At 48.7% G+C, this 17,267-nt stretch overlaps 1 protein-coding gene across 9 annotated transcripts in view; it reads right to left on the bottom strand.

Moving 5' to 3' along the window:
• Positions 1 to 17,267, bottom strand: part of LOC147119974 (fibronectin-like) — a 120,357-nt gene that overhangs the window by 15,261 nt on the left and 87,829 nt on the right. For 2 of the 9 annotated variants that reach the window (XM_085985433.1, XM_085985436.1), the window contains 8 exons: positions 16,834 to 17,118; positions 12,881 to 13,068; positions 12,266 to 12,353; positions 11,376 to 11,552; positions 9,205 to 9,294; positions 7,128 to 7,307; positions 4,169 to 4,258; positions 2,024 to 2,460 (listed from right to left, as the gene is read on the bottom strand). In XM_085985433.1, coding sequence (XP_085841559.1) covers positions 2,024 to 2,460; positions 4,169 to 4,258; positions 7,128 to 7,307; positions 9,205 to 9,294; positions 11,376 to 11,552; positions 12,266 to 12,353; positions 12,881 to 13,068; positions 16,834 to 17,118 — 1,535 coding nt within the window. Of the gene's footprint in view, positions 1 to 2,023; positions 2,563 to 4,168; positions 4,259 to 7,127; positions 7,308 to 9,204; positions 9,295 to 11,375; positions 11,553 to 12,265; positions 12,354 to 12,880; positions 13,069 to 16,833; positions 17,119 to 17,267 lie in introns of all 9 variants that reach the window. The other 7 variants (XM_085985435.1, XM_085985440.1, XM_085985437.1 and 4 more) reach the window with 5 other exon arrangements.

Genomic DNA, 17,267 nt, shown 5'->3' with positions numbered 1-17,267 from the left:
CTGGATGTCCGCTCTCTGCCAGCCGGAGTCTGTTTGGAGTGGGGCCTCGAGCCCATCCCTTCTGACTCGGAGGTGGGGATACTACCACTGAGCCATTGGTCACTCCGCTTCCCACACCGGTCTCGCATTACAGTACCGTGCAGGAAAGTCTGCACTCGATTAACACCCAATCCTTGTGCCATTACAGACTGATTTGTCTGGAATTCTACACGATGGAGGAGCAGCAGCTGTAAACAGATCCAGGAGCGGCTGGTTGTCTCTTAACATCTGCAATTAGGGTTGCCAACACTGGTGGAATGAATTCCTGGAGATTTCACCACATGTCCTGACGCATTGGAGTGTTAGTCAGATAACATTTTTCTCCACCACCTCCTCCACCCATCTCCAGAATGTTTATAACTAGTAAATCAAAGTGCTTCTAAGAACATAAAAAATAGGAGCAGGAGTCGGCCATTCGGCCCCTCAAGCCTGCTCCACCATTCAATAAGATCATGGCTGATCTTCTACCTCATCTCCACTTTCCTGCACTATCCCCATATCCCTTGATTCCCTTAATATTCAAAAATCTAGCGATCTCGGTCTTGAATATACTCAACAACTGAGCCTCCACAGCCCTCTGGGGGAGAGAATTCCAAAAAGTCATCACCCTCAGTGATAAATTTCTCCTCGTCTCAGTCCTAAATGGCCGACCCCTTATTCTGAGACTGTGACCCCTGGTTCTAGACTCCCCAGCCAGGGGAAACATCCTCCCTGCATCTACCCTGCCAAGCCCTGTAAGAATTTTGTATGTTTCAATGAGATCACCTCTCATTCTTCTAAACTCTAGAGAATATAGGCCCAGTCTACTCAATCTCTCCTCATAGGACAATCCCCCCATCCCAGGAACCAGTCTGGTGAACCTTCGTTGCGCTCCCTCTATGGCAAGTATATCCTTCCCTAGGTAAGGCGACCAAACTGTACACAATACTCCAGGTGTGGTCTCACCAGGGCCCTATATAATTGCAGTAAGATGTCTTTACTCTTATACTTAAATCCTCTTGTAATAAAGGCCAACATACCATTTGCTTTCCTAATTGTTTGCTGTACCTGCATGTTACAGTGATTCGTGTACAAGGACACCCAGGTCCCTCTGAACACCAACATTTCCCAATCTCTCACCATTTAAAAAATACTGTACTGTGCTTTTCTATTTTTCCTACTGAAGTGGATAACTTCACATTTCTCCACATTATATTCCATTTGCCATGTTCTTGCCCACTCACTTAGCCTGTCTATATCCCCTTGAAGCCTCCTTGCATCCTCTTCACAACTTACATTCCCACCTAGCTTTGTATCATCAGCAAACTTGGATATATTACATTTGGTCCCCTCATCGAAATCATTGATATAGATTGTGAATGGCTGAGGCCCAAGCACTGATCCGTGCGGTACCCCACTAGTTACAGCCTGCCAATCCAAAAATGACCCGTTTATTCCTACTCTCTGTTTTTTGTCCGTTAACCAATCCTCAATCCATGCTAGTATATTACTCCCAATCCCATGAGCCCTCATTTTGTTTAATAACCTCTTATGGCACCTTATCGAAAGCCTTCTGAAAATCCAAATACACCACATCCACTGGTTCTCCCTTATCTATTCTGCTAGTTACATCCTCAAAAAACTCTAACAGATTTGTCAAACATGATTTCCCTTTCATAAATCCGTGTTAACTCTGCCCAATCCTATTATTATTTTCTAAGTGCCCTGTTACCACGTCCTTAATAATAGATTCTAGCATTTTCCCCACTACTGATGTCAGGCTAACTGGTCTGTAGTTCCCCATTTTCTCTCTCCCTCCTTTCTTAAATAGTGGGGTTATATTTGCTACCTTCCAATCCGCAGGAACCGTTCTAGAATCTCGGGAATTTTGCAGCAGTTAATCAATCTTTGATTCCTGGAGATTCCAGCACATTCCTGGAGGGTTGGCAAACCCCTCCCTGCAAAGCATCTATTGATCGGGTGCAATTGGGGAATGACCAATTACCTGGAAGGCTTTCTCCTCGTGGCCTACGGGGTAACATGTGACCAGATACTCCGAGGCGATGGTGGTTGGCGTCCAGGAGATGATGGTCTTGGCCTGCAGCGCCTCTTCGCCGGCCGGGAGGGGACCAGGTTGCTCTGGTTGGCGCCTGTGCCCGTTGGGAAGACTCTGCTCCGTCACTTCCACCCCATGCCAGAGGGAGGGCCAGGACGGGTTCGGGCTGTGGGGTCCCACTATGTCGTCGTCGTCGTCTGGAGTGATTGGCTGCTGCTCGTCGTGTCCTGGCTGGAGCGGGGTAATGGGGGGTTGTTGCCGTCTCTGCTCGTCGGTCGGCCCCGGCAGGTTTGCGTCACGATGACCCACCTCTTGGTCGATTAGTGGCCTCTGGCCGCCTTCCGACCCTGCAATCGGCACACCATTCCCCTCATCATACCTGGTCTCTGAGGACAACTCTGACTGGTCAAAGAACGAGGGGACATCCAGGTACTTGGGCTGCCGATGGCTTACAAACGGGGAAAGAGTGGCAAGCTGTGGAAAGAGGGCTTGAAAAGCAGAAGACCAACGGTAGGTTAAAGATCTGCTAGCAGTGTTAAGAAGCAAAGTTGAAGCTATTTTAGTTGCTGCGCACTGCAGGGTTAAAGCAAGCTAAGAATCAGTTGATAACTTGCCGCAGTTACCAGCTCGCATGTTGCGCACCCTTTAAACACGCAGCATGCACTCTGGCCAACACTAGCTGTGCAGAAGCATCTACAGCAATAGGATGCGGGCAGAGGCATTAACAAAAGCTGGCGTTGGTTGAAGCAAGTGCTCGGCAGGAGATTTAACCAACATCTGCCAGCGAACTCGAGCAAGCTGCAGTGAATTGTCCAACGTTACTTCAGGTTTTACACAAGCTAGAGGTTTCTGGCCATTAGCAATTCAGTGACAAACCGGGGCTCAGTATACGAAGAACCGTCGACCCTTACGGGGAAACAAAATCCAGAAAGACTTAACATTTCTGCGTTGTATCACACAAGAGACACTCGACATTTTACTAAGACATGTTTTAAATGAGAACATTTGGGAACGGTTACAGATTAGACTGACATGTCACACCGGCTAGACTGGCATGTCACACCGGCTAGACTGGCATGTCACACCGGCTAGACTGGCATGTCACACCGGCTAGACTGGCATGTCACACCGGCTAGACTGGCATGTGACGTGTATTTGAAATTAGAAAACACACTTCAAACCTGAATGACCTGACCACATCTTAATAAACAAGCTGTGTTCCTGGCTGCAGTTAAAACGTGCGTCACAAAGACATTATTTTAATATATCTTTTTATGTATTTCTGTGATTTAAATCATAGAATCACACAGCAGAGAAGGAGGCCGTTCGGCCCATTGTGCCTGTGCCGGCTCTTTGAAAGGGCTGTCCAATTAGTCCCACTCCCCCTGCATCTTTCCCCATAGACCTGGAAATGTTTTGCTTTCAAAGTATTTGTCTAATTCCCTTTGGAAAGTTACTACTGAATCTGCTTGCACCACCCTTTCAAGCAGCGCATTCCAGATCACAGCAACTCACTGCGTAAAAAAATCTCTCCCCATCTCCCCTCTGGGTCAGTTGAAAGTTGGCCGTGGGAAGGTAAGGATACTGCATCCTGTGCAGGCAGGCCCCCCGGCCGGTTTGGGTTGGTCAATCTCAGCCAGAGTGATGCTACATGCACAGCAGTGGGACCTGTCACCCCAGTCTGGAGAAATTAGTCAGAGTTCCCCATCTCGGTCACTATCAAGTTACCCGTCCCCCGCCTCCTCTCCCGCCAACCCCCCTTTCTCCATTATGTACGAGGGCAGTTGGAAGCATTTAGCATTTAATAAGACTTTACTGGCAACTGCCAAAACTGTCTTGCTGATTAAACCCAGCACTTTCTGAAATACAAACATCTGGCTTCAGTTTCGATTCAATCTTTCCTTGTAAGTAATTACACTCAATTTGTGAGCTGTCCTCGAGGCAAACAAAATCCAGAAACGTTGGGGTCTCATTTTCAGTTGTGATGGGTTACAACAAAGTTAAAGTGAATTGAATACCTTGTACAATACTTAAGACAAAGTGATGCTTGGATCTCTCCAACCTTCCTCTTACTTGTTGCGAGAGATCCCTTACCTGTGCTTTTCTTCCCACTCAGTGGCTCACTCTGTAGAGAGTTCTGAACAGCTTTAATGTAGATGCTGTATTCAGTTCCAGGCTGTAGTCCTGTTGGGGAGGGAGAAAGCCCAAAGGTTTAATTTTTTGGAGTTGAAAACATTTGCAGGAATACTATTCCAGATACTTCCTAGAGAAGATTAGTGATGTTGGTTGAGGGATAAACACCAGGGAGAACTCCTCTACTCTTCTTCGAAATAAGGTCATGGGATCTTTAACGTTCACCTGAGAGGGCAGACGGGGCCTCGAGTTAATGTCTCAACTGAAAGACAAGGGCCCATAAATTCCGTTCCCTATGAGTGTGTACTCACCCGTAGGGCCAACGGAAGTGCCGGTTTCACGCATGCGCTGGAAACCGGAACTTCCGTTCTCTGAAGAAAGGGGTTCGCAGGTCAAGCGCCTGCGCCAGAGAGGCAGCGCGTACGCCTGGAACTTCCGTTTTTTTTCCGAGGTTGATGCAGTCCGGGTAAGTCGGTAGCAGCTGCGCCTGGAAAAGCAGGCGCAAGGCTTGCTTTTAACAAGGTAAGAGGTGATATCAGTAAAATAAATTTTTTCAACATTTATTTATTATTTTAAAATACTTTAAAGAAAGGTAAGTTTATTTTTAGCCCCGTTAAAAACCTTATTTTTTTCAAAAATTTAAATTTTTGTTTAAAATAGTTAATTTATGTAATTTATAGTCATTTTAAAAATGTGATGTTTTCTTTTTAAATTTATTTGAAGTTTTACGCATGTTTTGAGGGTGATCTCTATTCGTAGAGTTGACAGATTCCCTCATTGCCCACGTGATCCCAGGGACGCTGCGAGAGGAGGCACGGCAACGGAATTCTATGCCGGCCTAGAGCATTACGGTCGGCGCAGTTCGTTTGTGCAGGTTGGGGGGGCTTACGCCCGCGGGAAGCCTCCGACCGGAATTTCTGGGCCTTTAAATTGCCTCCAACCATGCAGCACTCCCTCAGCACTGCCCTGGTGTATCAGCCTAGATTCTGTGCTCAAGTCTTTTGGAGTGAGGCTTGAACCCACAACCCTCTGGCATCAAAGGCGAGAGTGCTACCCACTGAGCCACGGCTGACACCATTGATTTACCTTGTCTCCATTGCAAACACTTCCACCTTCTGTAGCCCTGAGTCTTCGCTGAAGAGAGCCCTATGATCTATTTGATTCCATCCTCCCAGAGTACCAAACTCTACCCTCTTCCTATTCCAGCATCTACTCATCTCTTAAAGGGGGCCATCGTGCTGGTGTCACCAGGTTCTCCTGTCCACTTTTGTTGCAGCTTCCTTCAGCCCATGAGAAAAGGTCAGACCCAGTTAAAATGTAAAATCCTCTGCAATTACATTTCGGCCTAGATTTTCAGTGTGCCGTGAGGCGGGGCTTTTAGGTGGGCGGGAGGGCAAAAATCCCGAATTCGGGGGTCCCGACACCATCCCGCCCAAAACCCAGCTCCACGTAAGTTTCAGAGGCGGGTACCCGCCCCGCACTGGGACCCACCGACCCGAGGCGGGAAGGGATTAGTGCCAATTAACTGCCTGTTAACAGGTAGTTAACAGGCAGTTTTTAGCCTAACCCCTATTTTGAGGGGTGTCGTGTGGGATTCCCGACGGCTCCAAACCACGCCAGGTTAGAGCAGGCAGGCCGTCGGGCTGAAGGACTTGGAGGGGTTGCGATGTCGGTGCTCAGGTGAGTGATGGGTGCATGAGTGCAAAGGTAAGTGTGTTTGGTGTGTCTAAAGTGTGTAAAGAAGTTTAAATTACCTGTACTTACCTTTACAGCCTTCCTTCCTCTAGGTTTCGGGAGTCCATCACTCAGCCGGCACTGAAAGCAAAATGGCTACGATCTGTCAAAAGTGACAGCCTTCAGCTTTCATTGCCGGTGAGAGTTCTAACTGAGTCTGTGTAGAAGGACTCAAGTTAGAAGTCAGACCGTCAGTGTTTGACAGCTTCAAACAGCTGTGAAACACTGACAGATGAAATTTCAGTCTGTGACGTCACCTGTTGCCGGGTGGCCCTTAATTGGCCTGCTGAGCCCACTGGGCGGGCTCAACAAGGTCAATCAAGGGAAAATTGCGTGGATTGGCCGGATGTCGATGTAGGCGGGACTAAAACCCGAACATTGTAGTCCCGCCTCCTTCCCGACAGCTTAATGAAAATCGACCCCTTTGTGTCTAATATTTCTCGTCATCGAGCCTTGCCAGCCAGTGGCAGACATCAGAAATCTGGGTGTGCACTCCCCACGATTTTACATCCATTGTGGAACTTCTGCTGTGCTCCCCACAAACCCTTTAAAGTGGGCGAGTAACTATTAACATAAGGGTAACACATACTGAACACCGTGTTAATGAATAACATGGTCCCACTCTCAGTTGCTCGCTATGGTGGGTGTGAAACTCAGAGGATCGTACAGCACAGAAGGCCGCCATTCGGCCCATCGTGCTCGTTGAAAGAACTATCTTAGTTCCACTCCCCTACTCTTTCCCCATAGCACTTCAATTTTTTTTATATTTCAAGTATTTATGCCATTCCCTTTTGAAAGCTACTATTAAATTTGCTTCCACCATCCTTCCAGGCAGTGCATTCCATAACAATTTGCTTCATTCTCCCCATCTCCCCTCTATCAAAACCCCTCAGAATTTTAGAACACCTCTATTAAATCTCCCCTTAACCTACTTTGCTCCAAGGCGAACAACCTCACATAACTGAAGTCCCTCATCCCTAATGTAGGCAACGAGGGAGATGGCACTGTATCATTTAATGTGTGACTCAATTAAAATGCCCAAGAGCCTATCAACAAGATGACAATGAGCTCCCCTGGTGGTTTTCGGATCGGGCCTACTCAAGATGGCAGACCATGGTCCTCCAGTCAATCCCGATGCAGCCTGTTGCCGCGCATTTGCGACCGGGGGTCGGGGGAAGGTGGTTACCTGTGATCACCGCTTCTTGGACGTTGGATGCCGGCTGCGGGTAGAGCTCCAGTGGGCGCTGCCCCTTGGCGTGGTAGGTGACGATGTACCCGGTGATCCGGGAGCGCGGCCGTTGCCACGTGAACATGATGGTGTCGGCGGTCGTGGAGATGAATCGGAGGTTCGACGGAGAATCGATGGCTGGGGGAGGGAAGAGGGGAAAAACAGGAGAGATGAGGGTTGTTTTGCCCCCTTCCCCAAGAAAATCAACAGCCTTCCCACTTCCCTGCCTGACGGCCCCTCACAAACATAGAAACATAGAAGATAGGAGCAGGAGTAGGCCATTCGGCCCCTTGAGCCTGCTCCGCCATTCAATGAGATCATGGCTGATCATCCAAATTCAGTACCCGGTCCCTGCCTTCTCCCCATATCCCTTGATCCCTTTAGCCTTAAGAAATATATCTAACTCCTTCTTGAATATATTTAATGAATTGGCCTCTACTGCCTTCTTTGGTAGAGAATTCCACAGGTTCACCACTCTCTGGGTGAAGAAATTCCTCCTCATCTCTGTCCTAAATGGCTTACCCCTTATCCTTAGACTGTGACCCCTGGTTCTGGACTCCCCGACCATCGGGAACATCCTTCCAGCATCTAGTCTGTCTAGTTCTGTTAGAATTTTATGAGTTTCGATGAGATCTCCTCACAACATCTGGAACTGCAGCGGTCCTGCTCCCGACTGCAGCTGGCAGGGCCTTCACTCCTGGGTGCCTCCGATCCGCTCCCCGAGGTCCCGGTTTACCAAGCTGAAATGACACATTGCCCTTGGCCGTAGGGATTGGCCACTAGCATAATAATGGTGGGGGGAGGGGGTGAGTTGCCTCTCTCCGCACCCCCACCATCCCCAAAATCCTGTAGTGGGTCTCGGTGATCATAGGACGCTAAACTAAAGAGACAGGCTGGCCCTATATACACTGTGAAGAATAAAAGGTTGATCACGTAGCTGACGATTGCTCAAAGACTTCATTTTAAAATGGCCGCTGCCTTCAGTGTTCCCTCGGTATCCGATCGAGATCTCTGCTCACCCGGCTGATGCTTACCGTTGTGCGATAGAAGCACATGGGGATGCTTACCTTCATATATCTGGATGTCCACATCACAGCGAAACCCCGAGATTGATTCGGCCCTGCATTTATTGAATGCCCTAACATGGCAGACTGGAGGAGTCTGAAAGCAAAATGGTGGCTGGGGAAGTATTGAAGAGGTAAGGGCGCCATTCCAAGCCTTTTTAAACATCAAACCTCTTTGAAGACAATTGTAAAAGATTCTTATACCACATGCTTCTGTAGTGATCATTAACGCAAAACACTGTTAGTACTTTGCGGTAGTGATCACTACAGAAGCATGTGGTATAAGAATCTTTTCCAATTGTCTTCAAGGAGGTTTGATGTTAAATTTACCACGTATGTCAGGCACTCCTTATTTGGGCATCACTGGTCTGCTGTGCCCCTAGGTGTCGCCTTGATGGGGTCTTCCCATTATTAAGCCTGCAGCTGTGCCCTCCTCCCACTAGGTGGAGCTACAGATCTCCATACCCAAACCCACAGCATCACTGAAGCACTGACTCGGAGAGCAATGCCCGGGGGAGGTCGGTTAAAACCAACCCCCTTTTGCAGCCCGGGGTTGGGTTTTGCGGCCAAAGCTCTCCTCTTCCTCGCCGTGATGGCTCAGTTGGTAAGGACAGTGTTTAGCTTGTGGTGAGTATCAGGGTATTCAGCACAATCTGGCTGGGGGTGGGGGTGAAAAACACCCGGGAAGGGGGGTGGGCCGGGTCAAAGAGTATAGAATTTGACACAGGAGGACTGAGTGAAGTACACCAGAGATTTCCCCTGAGAACATGGTGAAGCTAGGAGGATTAAGACCTTCAAATAACCCAACGGAGGTCGATAGGGTTCTGCTCAATTAAAACTCTGCTGAAGTGGCGATTCCTCCTGATTGGGTTCAGTTCGTAAATGAGCAACAAAAACCCCAAATTAAACCGATAACCCTCGGCGACAAAAACACAACAAGACTCGTCCTCTCACGCTGATGGGTTCCTCACCGGTTCGAGCAGTGACTGTGGAGGGCGGACTGCGAGAATCGCCGCTGAGGGTGTAAATGTGGATGTTGTACTCAGTGCCCGGCAGAAGGCCTGTGAAAGGAGAGGGGAAGAAAAACATCAGCATCAAATCGAAGGGAAAATGTTCAACCAACGTCGCAGGAATAAAACACGACATCCTCCAAGTGTGGCTCACAACAGGCAAGATCAACGGCACCCAATTCCCTACTGCGCGTGCGCACTGTCACTGATGTCTGGCCACGCATGAGGGGGGAGAGTGGGGGCAAGAGGGGATTGGAGGGAGTGGGGGGGGGGGGCGGAGAAAGAGAGAGGAGCTCGGAGGGGGAGAGAGAGAGAGAGACAGGGAGAGAAAGGTAATCGGAGGGAGTGAGGGGTAATCGGAGGGAGATAGGGAGAGGTCATCGGAGGGAGAGAGGGAGGTCAGGAACTCGTGGAGGGGGTGCCTGCGCAGAAGGACACAAAAAGACTTGCATTTATATAGCGCCTTTCACGACCACCAGACATCTCAAAGCACTTTACAGCCAATGAAGTACTTTTGAAGTGGAGTCACTGTTGTAATGTAGGAAACGCGGCAGCCAATTTGCGCACAGCAAGGTCCCACAAACAGCAATGTGAAAATGAGCAGATAACTTGTTTTAGTGATGTTGGTTGAGGGATAAATACTGGCCAGGACACCGGGGAGAAGTCCCCTGCTCTTCTTCCAAATAGTGCCACGGGATCTTTTACGCCCACCTGAGAGAGCAGACGAAGCCTCGATTTAACGTCTCATCCAAAAGACGGCACCTCCGACAGTGCAGCACTCCATCAGCACTGCACTGGAGTGTCAGCCTAGCTTTATGTGCCCAAGTCCCTGGAGTGGGACTTTGAACCCGCAACCTTCTGACTCAGAGGCTGTGAAGGAATAAGCCATATAACCTATTCAGAAAAATACACCATTCTATGAAAGAATTCTGGCCCTATTAAAACATGACAAACTGGGTCTGGAAATCTAGAAACCTAATGATGAAAAAGCTGTGATAGCATTCTGGCTATAGAGATAAGATAGTTGTTGACACTGAATCAATAACCTTATTGAAACAGAAGGTTAAAGGCTCCGGTAGGCTGAACCTTTTGGAATGAAACAATGGTTCACCTTGGATAAGATGTTCTAATTTACACTTCGTAAAGAAGCACATAAAAGTAAAAAAAATCTGCCTTCGTAAAAATGACATCAAGTAAAAAACGCACCTGCCGTAACACCGTTTTTTATGGTAAACTTGGAACACCTAGAGAAGAGACATAATTCTGTAATGCTACCAGCTGACCTGACTAAGAATTGCAGGGGTCAGTAGAAAAATGACTAGAGATAATTAGCTTACATCAGCAGAAAACCTTAAAGGAAATACCACTGGAAAAGGGTATAAATATTGAACTCTCAAATGGGATAACAGACTCGCTTTAAAGGGGCAAAGCAATTCTCGGCTTCAGAGGCGGCTCTGTAAGTCTCCAACTCTTTGTACTTTGGGGATCAAAGGTATTTGATTTTGGTGGATATCCTGAATAGAACTTTAAGAACTGTAAAACTATAGCGAAGTTAAGATTTGAAAGTAAAGTTCTCTGATAAGATTGTAAGCTTTCTCTTTTTAGAACTGTTAATGTTGCGATTGACTCACCAACTGTAAATTACATGTCGGTTCTTTACTAAATCTATATATTTTTTGGAATTGTCTCACATAAGACTTCTGTATCAAAAACTCGCAAACTCAATCTCTGTACACTATTTGGTAAGGAGTTGCAGAATTCTGGGGGAGTTTTCCGGACCCTCACAATATCTGGAACATTACAGTCTAGCTAAACTTATTAAAAGTGCTATCTGGAGGACGGTACCATTTTCAGGTTGTTCCTTTCCTTTAGGGAGATAGTCCAGACCTTTAGACCCAATTAAGTGCCTTTAGGATTCGGCTACCTCAAACTTTAGTTGAAAGTGAATGTCTGAGGAATACGCCTGATCCGGGGTAGCCCTAAAGGGGCTAGGACTAGTAATTATCCCTTCAAGGCGAGCGTATTACCCACTGAGCCACAGCTGACACAAATATACATGCAAATAAACACTTTGAAATAAAAGCCCTTGAGGTATTTAATCTGACGACGCCGGTGTATCTTCCTGGCATTACCTGTGATGGTGAATGTCCGATGATCGGGCCCCACTGTCCTCTGGACCGTACCCCTGCTGCCGGAAGGAACAGCGTCGATCTGGAAACCTGTGATGGTCTCGGCCTTGGTGCGCCACTGTAGCGTGATGCTCGTCTCGGTCACGCCGGTGATGCGGATCCTGCGTGGCGAGCTGACGTCTAGCATAGAGGAGCAGGGTTACAACAACAGGAAAAACTTGCATTTATATAGCGCCTTTAACATAGTAAGGCGCTTCAGAGAAGCGTGATCAAATCAAAATTTACAACGAGCCACAGAAGGAGAAATTAGGACAGGTGACCAAAAGCTTGGTCAAAGAGGTAGGTTTTAAAGAGCGTCATAAAGGAGGAGAGAGAGGCGGAAAGGTTTAGGGAGGGAGTTCCAGAGCTTAGGGCCCAGGCAGCTGAAGGCACGGCCACCAATGGCGGAGCGATGGAAATCGAGGCCACAATTGGAGGAGCGCAGATATCTCGGGGGTTGTGGGGCTGAAGGAGATTACAGAGATAGGAAGGGGCGAGGCCTTGGAGGGATTTGAAAACAAGGATGAGAATTTTAACGTTGAGGTGTTGCTCTACCGGGAACCAATGTTGGTCAGCGTGCACAGGGGTGATGGGTGAACGGGTCTTGGTGCGAGTTAGGATATGGGCAGCCAAGTTTTGGATGAGCCGAAGTTTACCGAGGGTGGAAGGTGGGAGGTCGGCCTGGAGAGCGTTGGAATAGTCGAGTCTGGGGGTAACAACGGCACGGATGGGGGTTTCAGCAGCAGATGAGCAGAGTTGGGGCGGAGATGGGTGATGTTAGAGGTGGAAGTAGGCGGTCTTGGAGCCGGGGCCTCTCCTAACAGTAGGGGTCAGCACGGGGGCAAGATACTCACTGTCCAGTGTCGCTTTGATGCCTTGCAGAGGATGACTGGTCAAGGAGTCCTTGATAGCATACACGAAGATGTTGTATTTAGTCGCGACCTGAGTCAAGAAAGAATTACATAGAAATTACACAGAATTTACAACACAGGAACAGGCCATTCAGCCCAACAGGTCTGTGCCGGTGTTTATGTTCCACACAAACTACACCCACCCCTCTTCATCTCACCCTATCAACATAAACGCTTCTATTCCTTTCTCCCTCATGTGTTTATCGAGCTTCCCCTTAAAGGCCTCTGTGCTGTTCGCCTCAACCACTCCCTGTGGTAGTGAGTTCCACATTCTAACCACTCTCTGAGTAAAGAAGTTTCTCCTGAATTCCTTATTGGATTTATTGGGGAGTATCTGATATTTATGGCCCCTAGTTCTAGTCTCCCCCACAAGTGGAAACATCTTCTCTATGTCTATCCTATCAAATAATATCATAGTTTTAAAGACTTCAATCAGGTCACCTCACAGCCTTATTGTTTCTAGAGAAATTGGTCAAGAAGGTTTGTTAATTAAAAGCTTTCGGAGCCTAGGAACAGGAGTAGGGCATTCAGCCCCCTTTAGCGTTGAAGGAGACTCACCATGAGACCAGAGATGGTGGCGCTGGTGTTATCTGGGCCCACGTTCAGCTCCTTGCTGGGGCCCGTTTTCTCCCTTGGTTTCACCACCACGCGGTAACCAGTCAGCTGAGCAACAGGCGCGTGCCAACTAATGGTCATGCTCGTTGGAGTCACTTGCACAAACTCTAGGTCACTCGGAGGAGGAATGGCTGTAAGGCAATGGAATTGGCAGAATGAAAGAAAGACTTGCTTTTATGGAACGCCTTTCACGACCTCAGGACGTCCCAAAGCGCTTTACATCCAATGAAGTACTTTCCGAGTGTAGTCACTGTTATAATGTAGGAAACGCAGCACACAATTTGCACACAGCAAGGTCCCACAAGCAGCAATGAGATAATGACCAGATAATCTGTTTTAGTCATGTTGATTGAGGGATAAATATAGGCCAGGTCACCAGGGAGAACTCCCATTCTTTTGCAAAATAGTGCCGTGGGATCTTTTCCGTCCACCTCAGAGGGCAGATGGGGCCTTGGTTTAAAGTCTCATTCGAAAGACGACACCTCCGACAGGGCAGCACTCCCTCAGTCATCCTAGATGTCAGCCTAGATTTTGTGCTCAAGTCCCTGGAGTGGGGGCTTGAACTCACGACCCTCTGACTCAGAGAATGCTGCCACCTAAGCCACAGCTGACAACACAAGGGCTACGCCTGAATCTAGCCCGAACTGCTTTGAGAAGATGTCTGCAATTTGTGACCGGAGGCTGACCAATCTTTGATGGAGTAGAAGCCAGTACTTCAGTTGAATCGCAACGCAAGCCTGGCTCGAGTACGTCGCGACCCTCCCTGATCTACCCCCTGCCCCATTACAATTGGCTGCATGCTGGTAAACGGGCAATTGTCCGCCGACTTTTGAGTCTCCGCTCTCATTGTAGCTCGCAACTCCTACCTCGGAATATTGGTTGAACCATTTTGGCAAAACCCAGACATTGAGGTTTTCATTGAAACGCTACAGAGGGGGACACGGCGTGTTGGAACATTGTCCTTCCTTCTCAGGGAACTACGCTCGAGTCTAGCCCAGACTGCTACAATAGGATACAATAGCAAAATACTGCAGATGCTGGAAATCTGAAACAACAACAGAAAATGCTGGAAATACTCAGCAGGCCAGGCAGCATCCGTGGAGAGAGAAATAGAGTTAACGTTTCAGGGCTGGGACCCTTCATCAGAACTGGAAAAAGCTGGAGATGTAACAGATATTAAGCAGGTGCAGAGACCGGGGGGGGGGGGGGGGGGGGGGGGCGTTAGGAGGGGAGGAAGGAATTGGAAGAACATACTGTACTTTTGTAAGAGGCAGGAAAGATAAAATGTTGCAAATGGGAATGGCAAAAATCATACAGCAGGGATTATTATCTGAAATTATTGAACTCGATGTTGAGTCCGGCAGGCTGTAAAGTGCCTAATCGAAAAATGAGGTGCTGTTCCTCAAGCTTACGTTGAGCTACATTGGAACAATGTAATAGGCCGAGGACAGAGAGATCAGAGTGGGAGTGAAGTGGTGAATTAAAGTGATAGGCGACCAGAAGCTCAGGGTCATCCTTATGGACTGAATGGAGGTGTTCCGCAAAGCGGTTACCCAATCTGTGTTTGGTCTCCCCAATGTAGAGGAGACCGCATCGTGAGCAGCGAATGCAGTATATTAAATTGCAAGAAGTACAAGTAAATCGCTGTTTCACCTGGTAGGGGTGTTTGGGGCCCTGGACAGTGGGAAGGGAGGAGGTAAAAGGGCAGGTGTTGCATCTCCTGCGCTTGCACGGGAAGGTGCCAGGCAAAGGAGAAGGGCTGTTAGGGGTGATTGAGGAGTGGACTAGGGTGTCGCGGAGGGAGCGGCCCCTTTGGAATGCTGAAAGGGGAGGTGGTGAGGGGAAGATGTGTTATTGGTGGGATCACTTTGGAGGTGGCGTGAAATGATACGTTGAATGTGGAGGCTGGTGGGGTGAAAGGTGAGGACAAGGGGAACCCTATCGTGGTTCTGGGAGGGAGGGGAAGGGGTGAGAGCAGAAGTGCGGGAGATAGAACGGACACGGTCAAGGGCCGTGTCAACCACAGTAGAGGGGAATCCGCAGTTGAGGAAAAAGGAAGACATGTTCGAAACACTGGTATGGAAGGTGGCATCATCAGAACAGACGTGGCAGAGACGGAGAAACTGGGAGAATGGAATAGAGTCCTTAAAGGAAGCGTGTGGGAGGAAGTGTAGTCCAGGTAGCTGTGGGAGTCAGTGGGCTTGTAGTGGATGTTTGTCAAAAGCTGATCGCCAGAAATGGAGACGGAGAAGTCAAGGAAGGGAAGGGAAGAGTCGGAGATGGACCATGTGTAGGTGAGGGAAGGGTGGAAATTGGAAGTAAAGTGAATGAACTTATCTAGTTCAGGGTGAGAGCAGGAAATGGCACTGATACAATCAACGATGTACCGGAAAAAGAGGGGAGGGAGGGAACCTGAGTAGGACTGAAACAAAGAATGTTCCACATATCCCATGAACAGGCAGGCATAGCTAGGGCCCATGCGGGTTCCCATAGCAACACCTTTAATTTGGAGGAAGTAAGTGGAGTCAAAGGAGAAGTTGTTCAATGTGAGAAGCTCAACGTAAGCTCGAGGAACAGCACCTCATCTTCCGATTAGGCACTTTACAGCCTTCCGGACTCAACATCGAGTTCAACAATTTCAGATCATAATCCCTGCCCCCATTTTTCATGCTGTATGATTTTTGTCATTCCCATTTGCAACATTTTATCTTTCCTGCCTTTTACAAAAGTACAGTATGTTCTTTCAATTCCTTCCTCCCCTCCTAACCCCCCCCCCCCACCCCCCGCACCCCCCTGTCTCTGCACCTGCTTAATATCTGTTACATCTCCAGCTTTTTCCAGTTCTGATGAAGGGTCCCAGACCTGAAACGTTAACTCTGTTTCTCTCTCCACGGATGCTGCCTGGCCTGCTGAGTGCTTCCAGCATTTTCTGTTGTTGCTACAAGAAGTTGCCTGACTTCCCACCGTCTGCTATGCTCCTTTGTGCTCTTGAGGTTGGGCCAATCTCAGTGAGTGGCTGAAGGGCCCGTAATTGAGCAGTAGCTGGAGTCAGGCCGCTGGCCTCATTTAGAGAGACAGGCTGGTGTGAGGGAGGTGAGAAATGGCCCGATAGCGAATCGTCCGCCCGTGTTGCACCACGCCCATGTTTTCTTGTCTCCTGACTTCAGAGGCCTGGGCTAATAATCCAGAATGCGAGTTCAAATCTCACCATGGAAGTTTGAGAAATTGGATTTCATTTAAAAAATCAGGACAGAAAAAGCCAGTATCAGTAAAAGTGACCACGAAGCTGTCGGATTGTCGTAAACACCCAACTGGTTCACTAATGTCCCTTTAGGGAAGGAAACCTGCCCTCCTTAACTGGTCTGGGCCCATAAATGACTCCAGTTCCATGTCAACATGGTTGAGTCTGAAGTGGTCTAGCGAGCCAATCAGCTGCATCAAATCACTGTGTGCTCGGACATCAAGCCCCTCGAGTCACTCTCCAGCGAACATGCAAGCCCACGCGGAAAGCAAGCGGCGCAATAACTGCGCTCCAATTGGCTTTTTTCCCCCCGGAGTGGGTATTGACACTACTGTATCAGCCAATGAGCTGGAGGCAGGACTTACAGCAGAGTCTATTTAAAACAGAATCTTTACGAACTACAGCAAACAGAACTCATGACCGAAACTACAGCAAAGTCTCCGGATAAAAGCAGGATTATTTCTCCAACAAAATGCAGTGAGTGGTAGCTAGTTACATAATACAAGTTATTGCGCAAAATCAACCCCAGTCACTTACAGCAGTCCAGGTGTGATTGACAGAGGACTTACCCACTCATCTCCAGTCAGGCCGGGACTTGTGGTGTCAGTGTGCACGACCTTTTTGTATTTACAGAACGTCAGCTGCAGACACCTACCTGTACTCTGCGTTCCTATCAGAGGGGGGCTCTCCTGGTCATCGTACAGGGCGTACACTTGCACCGTGTACTCCGTGCCTGGCCGCAAGCCAACCAGCTCGGCGGAATCGTCCTCGGAGTCGGGGGTGGGTGCGAGCTCGTGGATCCCATCCTCGGGGCTGGAGTAGATCACTCTGTACGCGGTGACCTGACCCTCGGGACTCTCCCACGCCAGCCGGATGGAATCCACCTCGACGTCCGTGAATGTCAGCCCTTTCGGACGGTCGATGGCTGCCGGGCGTAAAAATAAAGGGAAGCAACAGAAAAAAAAGGTTAAGCGTCTCCTCCCGACCGGCTGCCTCCGGCCTCAGGGCGCTCGGGAATGGTTTGACACGGCACTGAATCATTGCGTGGGGAAGAGGACCACACGAAAACCCGACGAGAACTTGCCCACG

The sequence above is a fragment of the Somniosus microcephalus genome, chromosome 4 (assembly GCF_052327205.1).
Source record: "Somniosus microcephalus isolate GS21.2 chromosome 4, FLI_Smic_1.0, whole genome shotgun sequence".
NCBI classification, from domain to species: domain Eukaryota; kingdom Metazoa; phylum Chordata; class Chondrichthyes; order Squaliformes; family Somniosidae; genus Somniosus; species Somniosus microcephalus.
The sequence above is the reverse complement of the archived record's forward strand: the minus strand, read 5'-3'. Positions and strand labels throughout refer to the sequence as shown.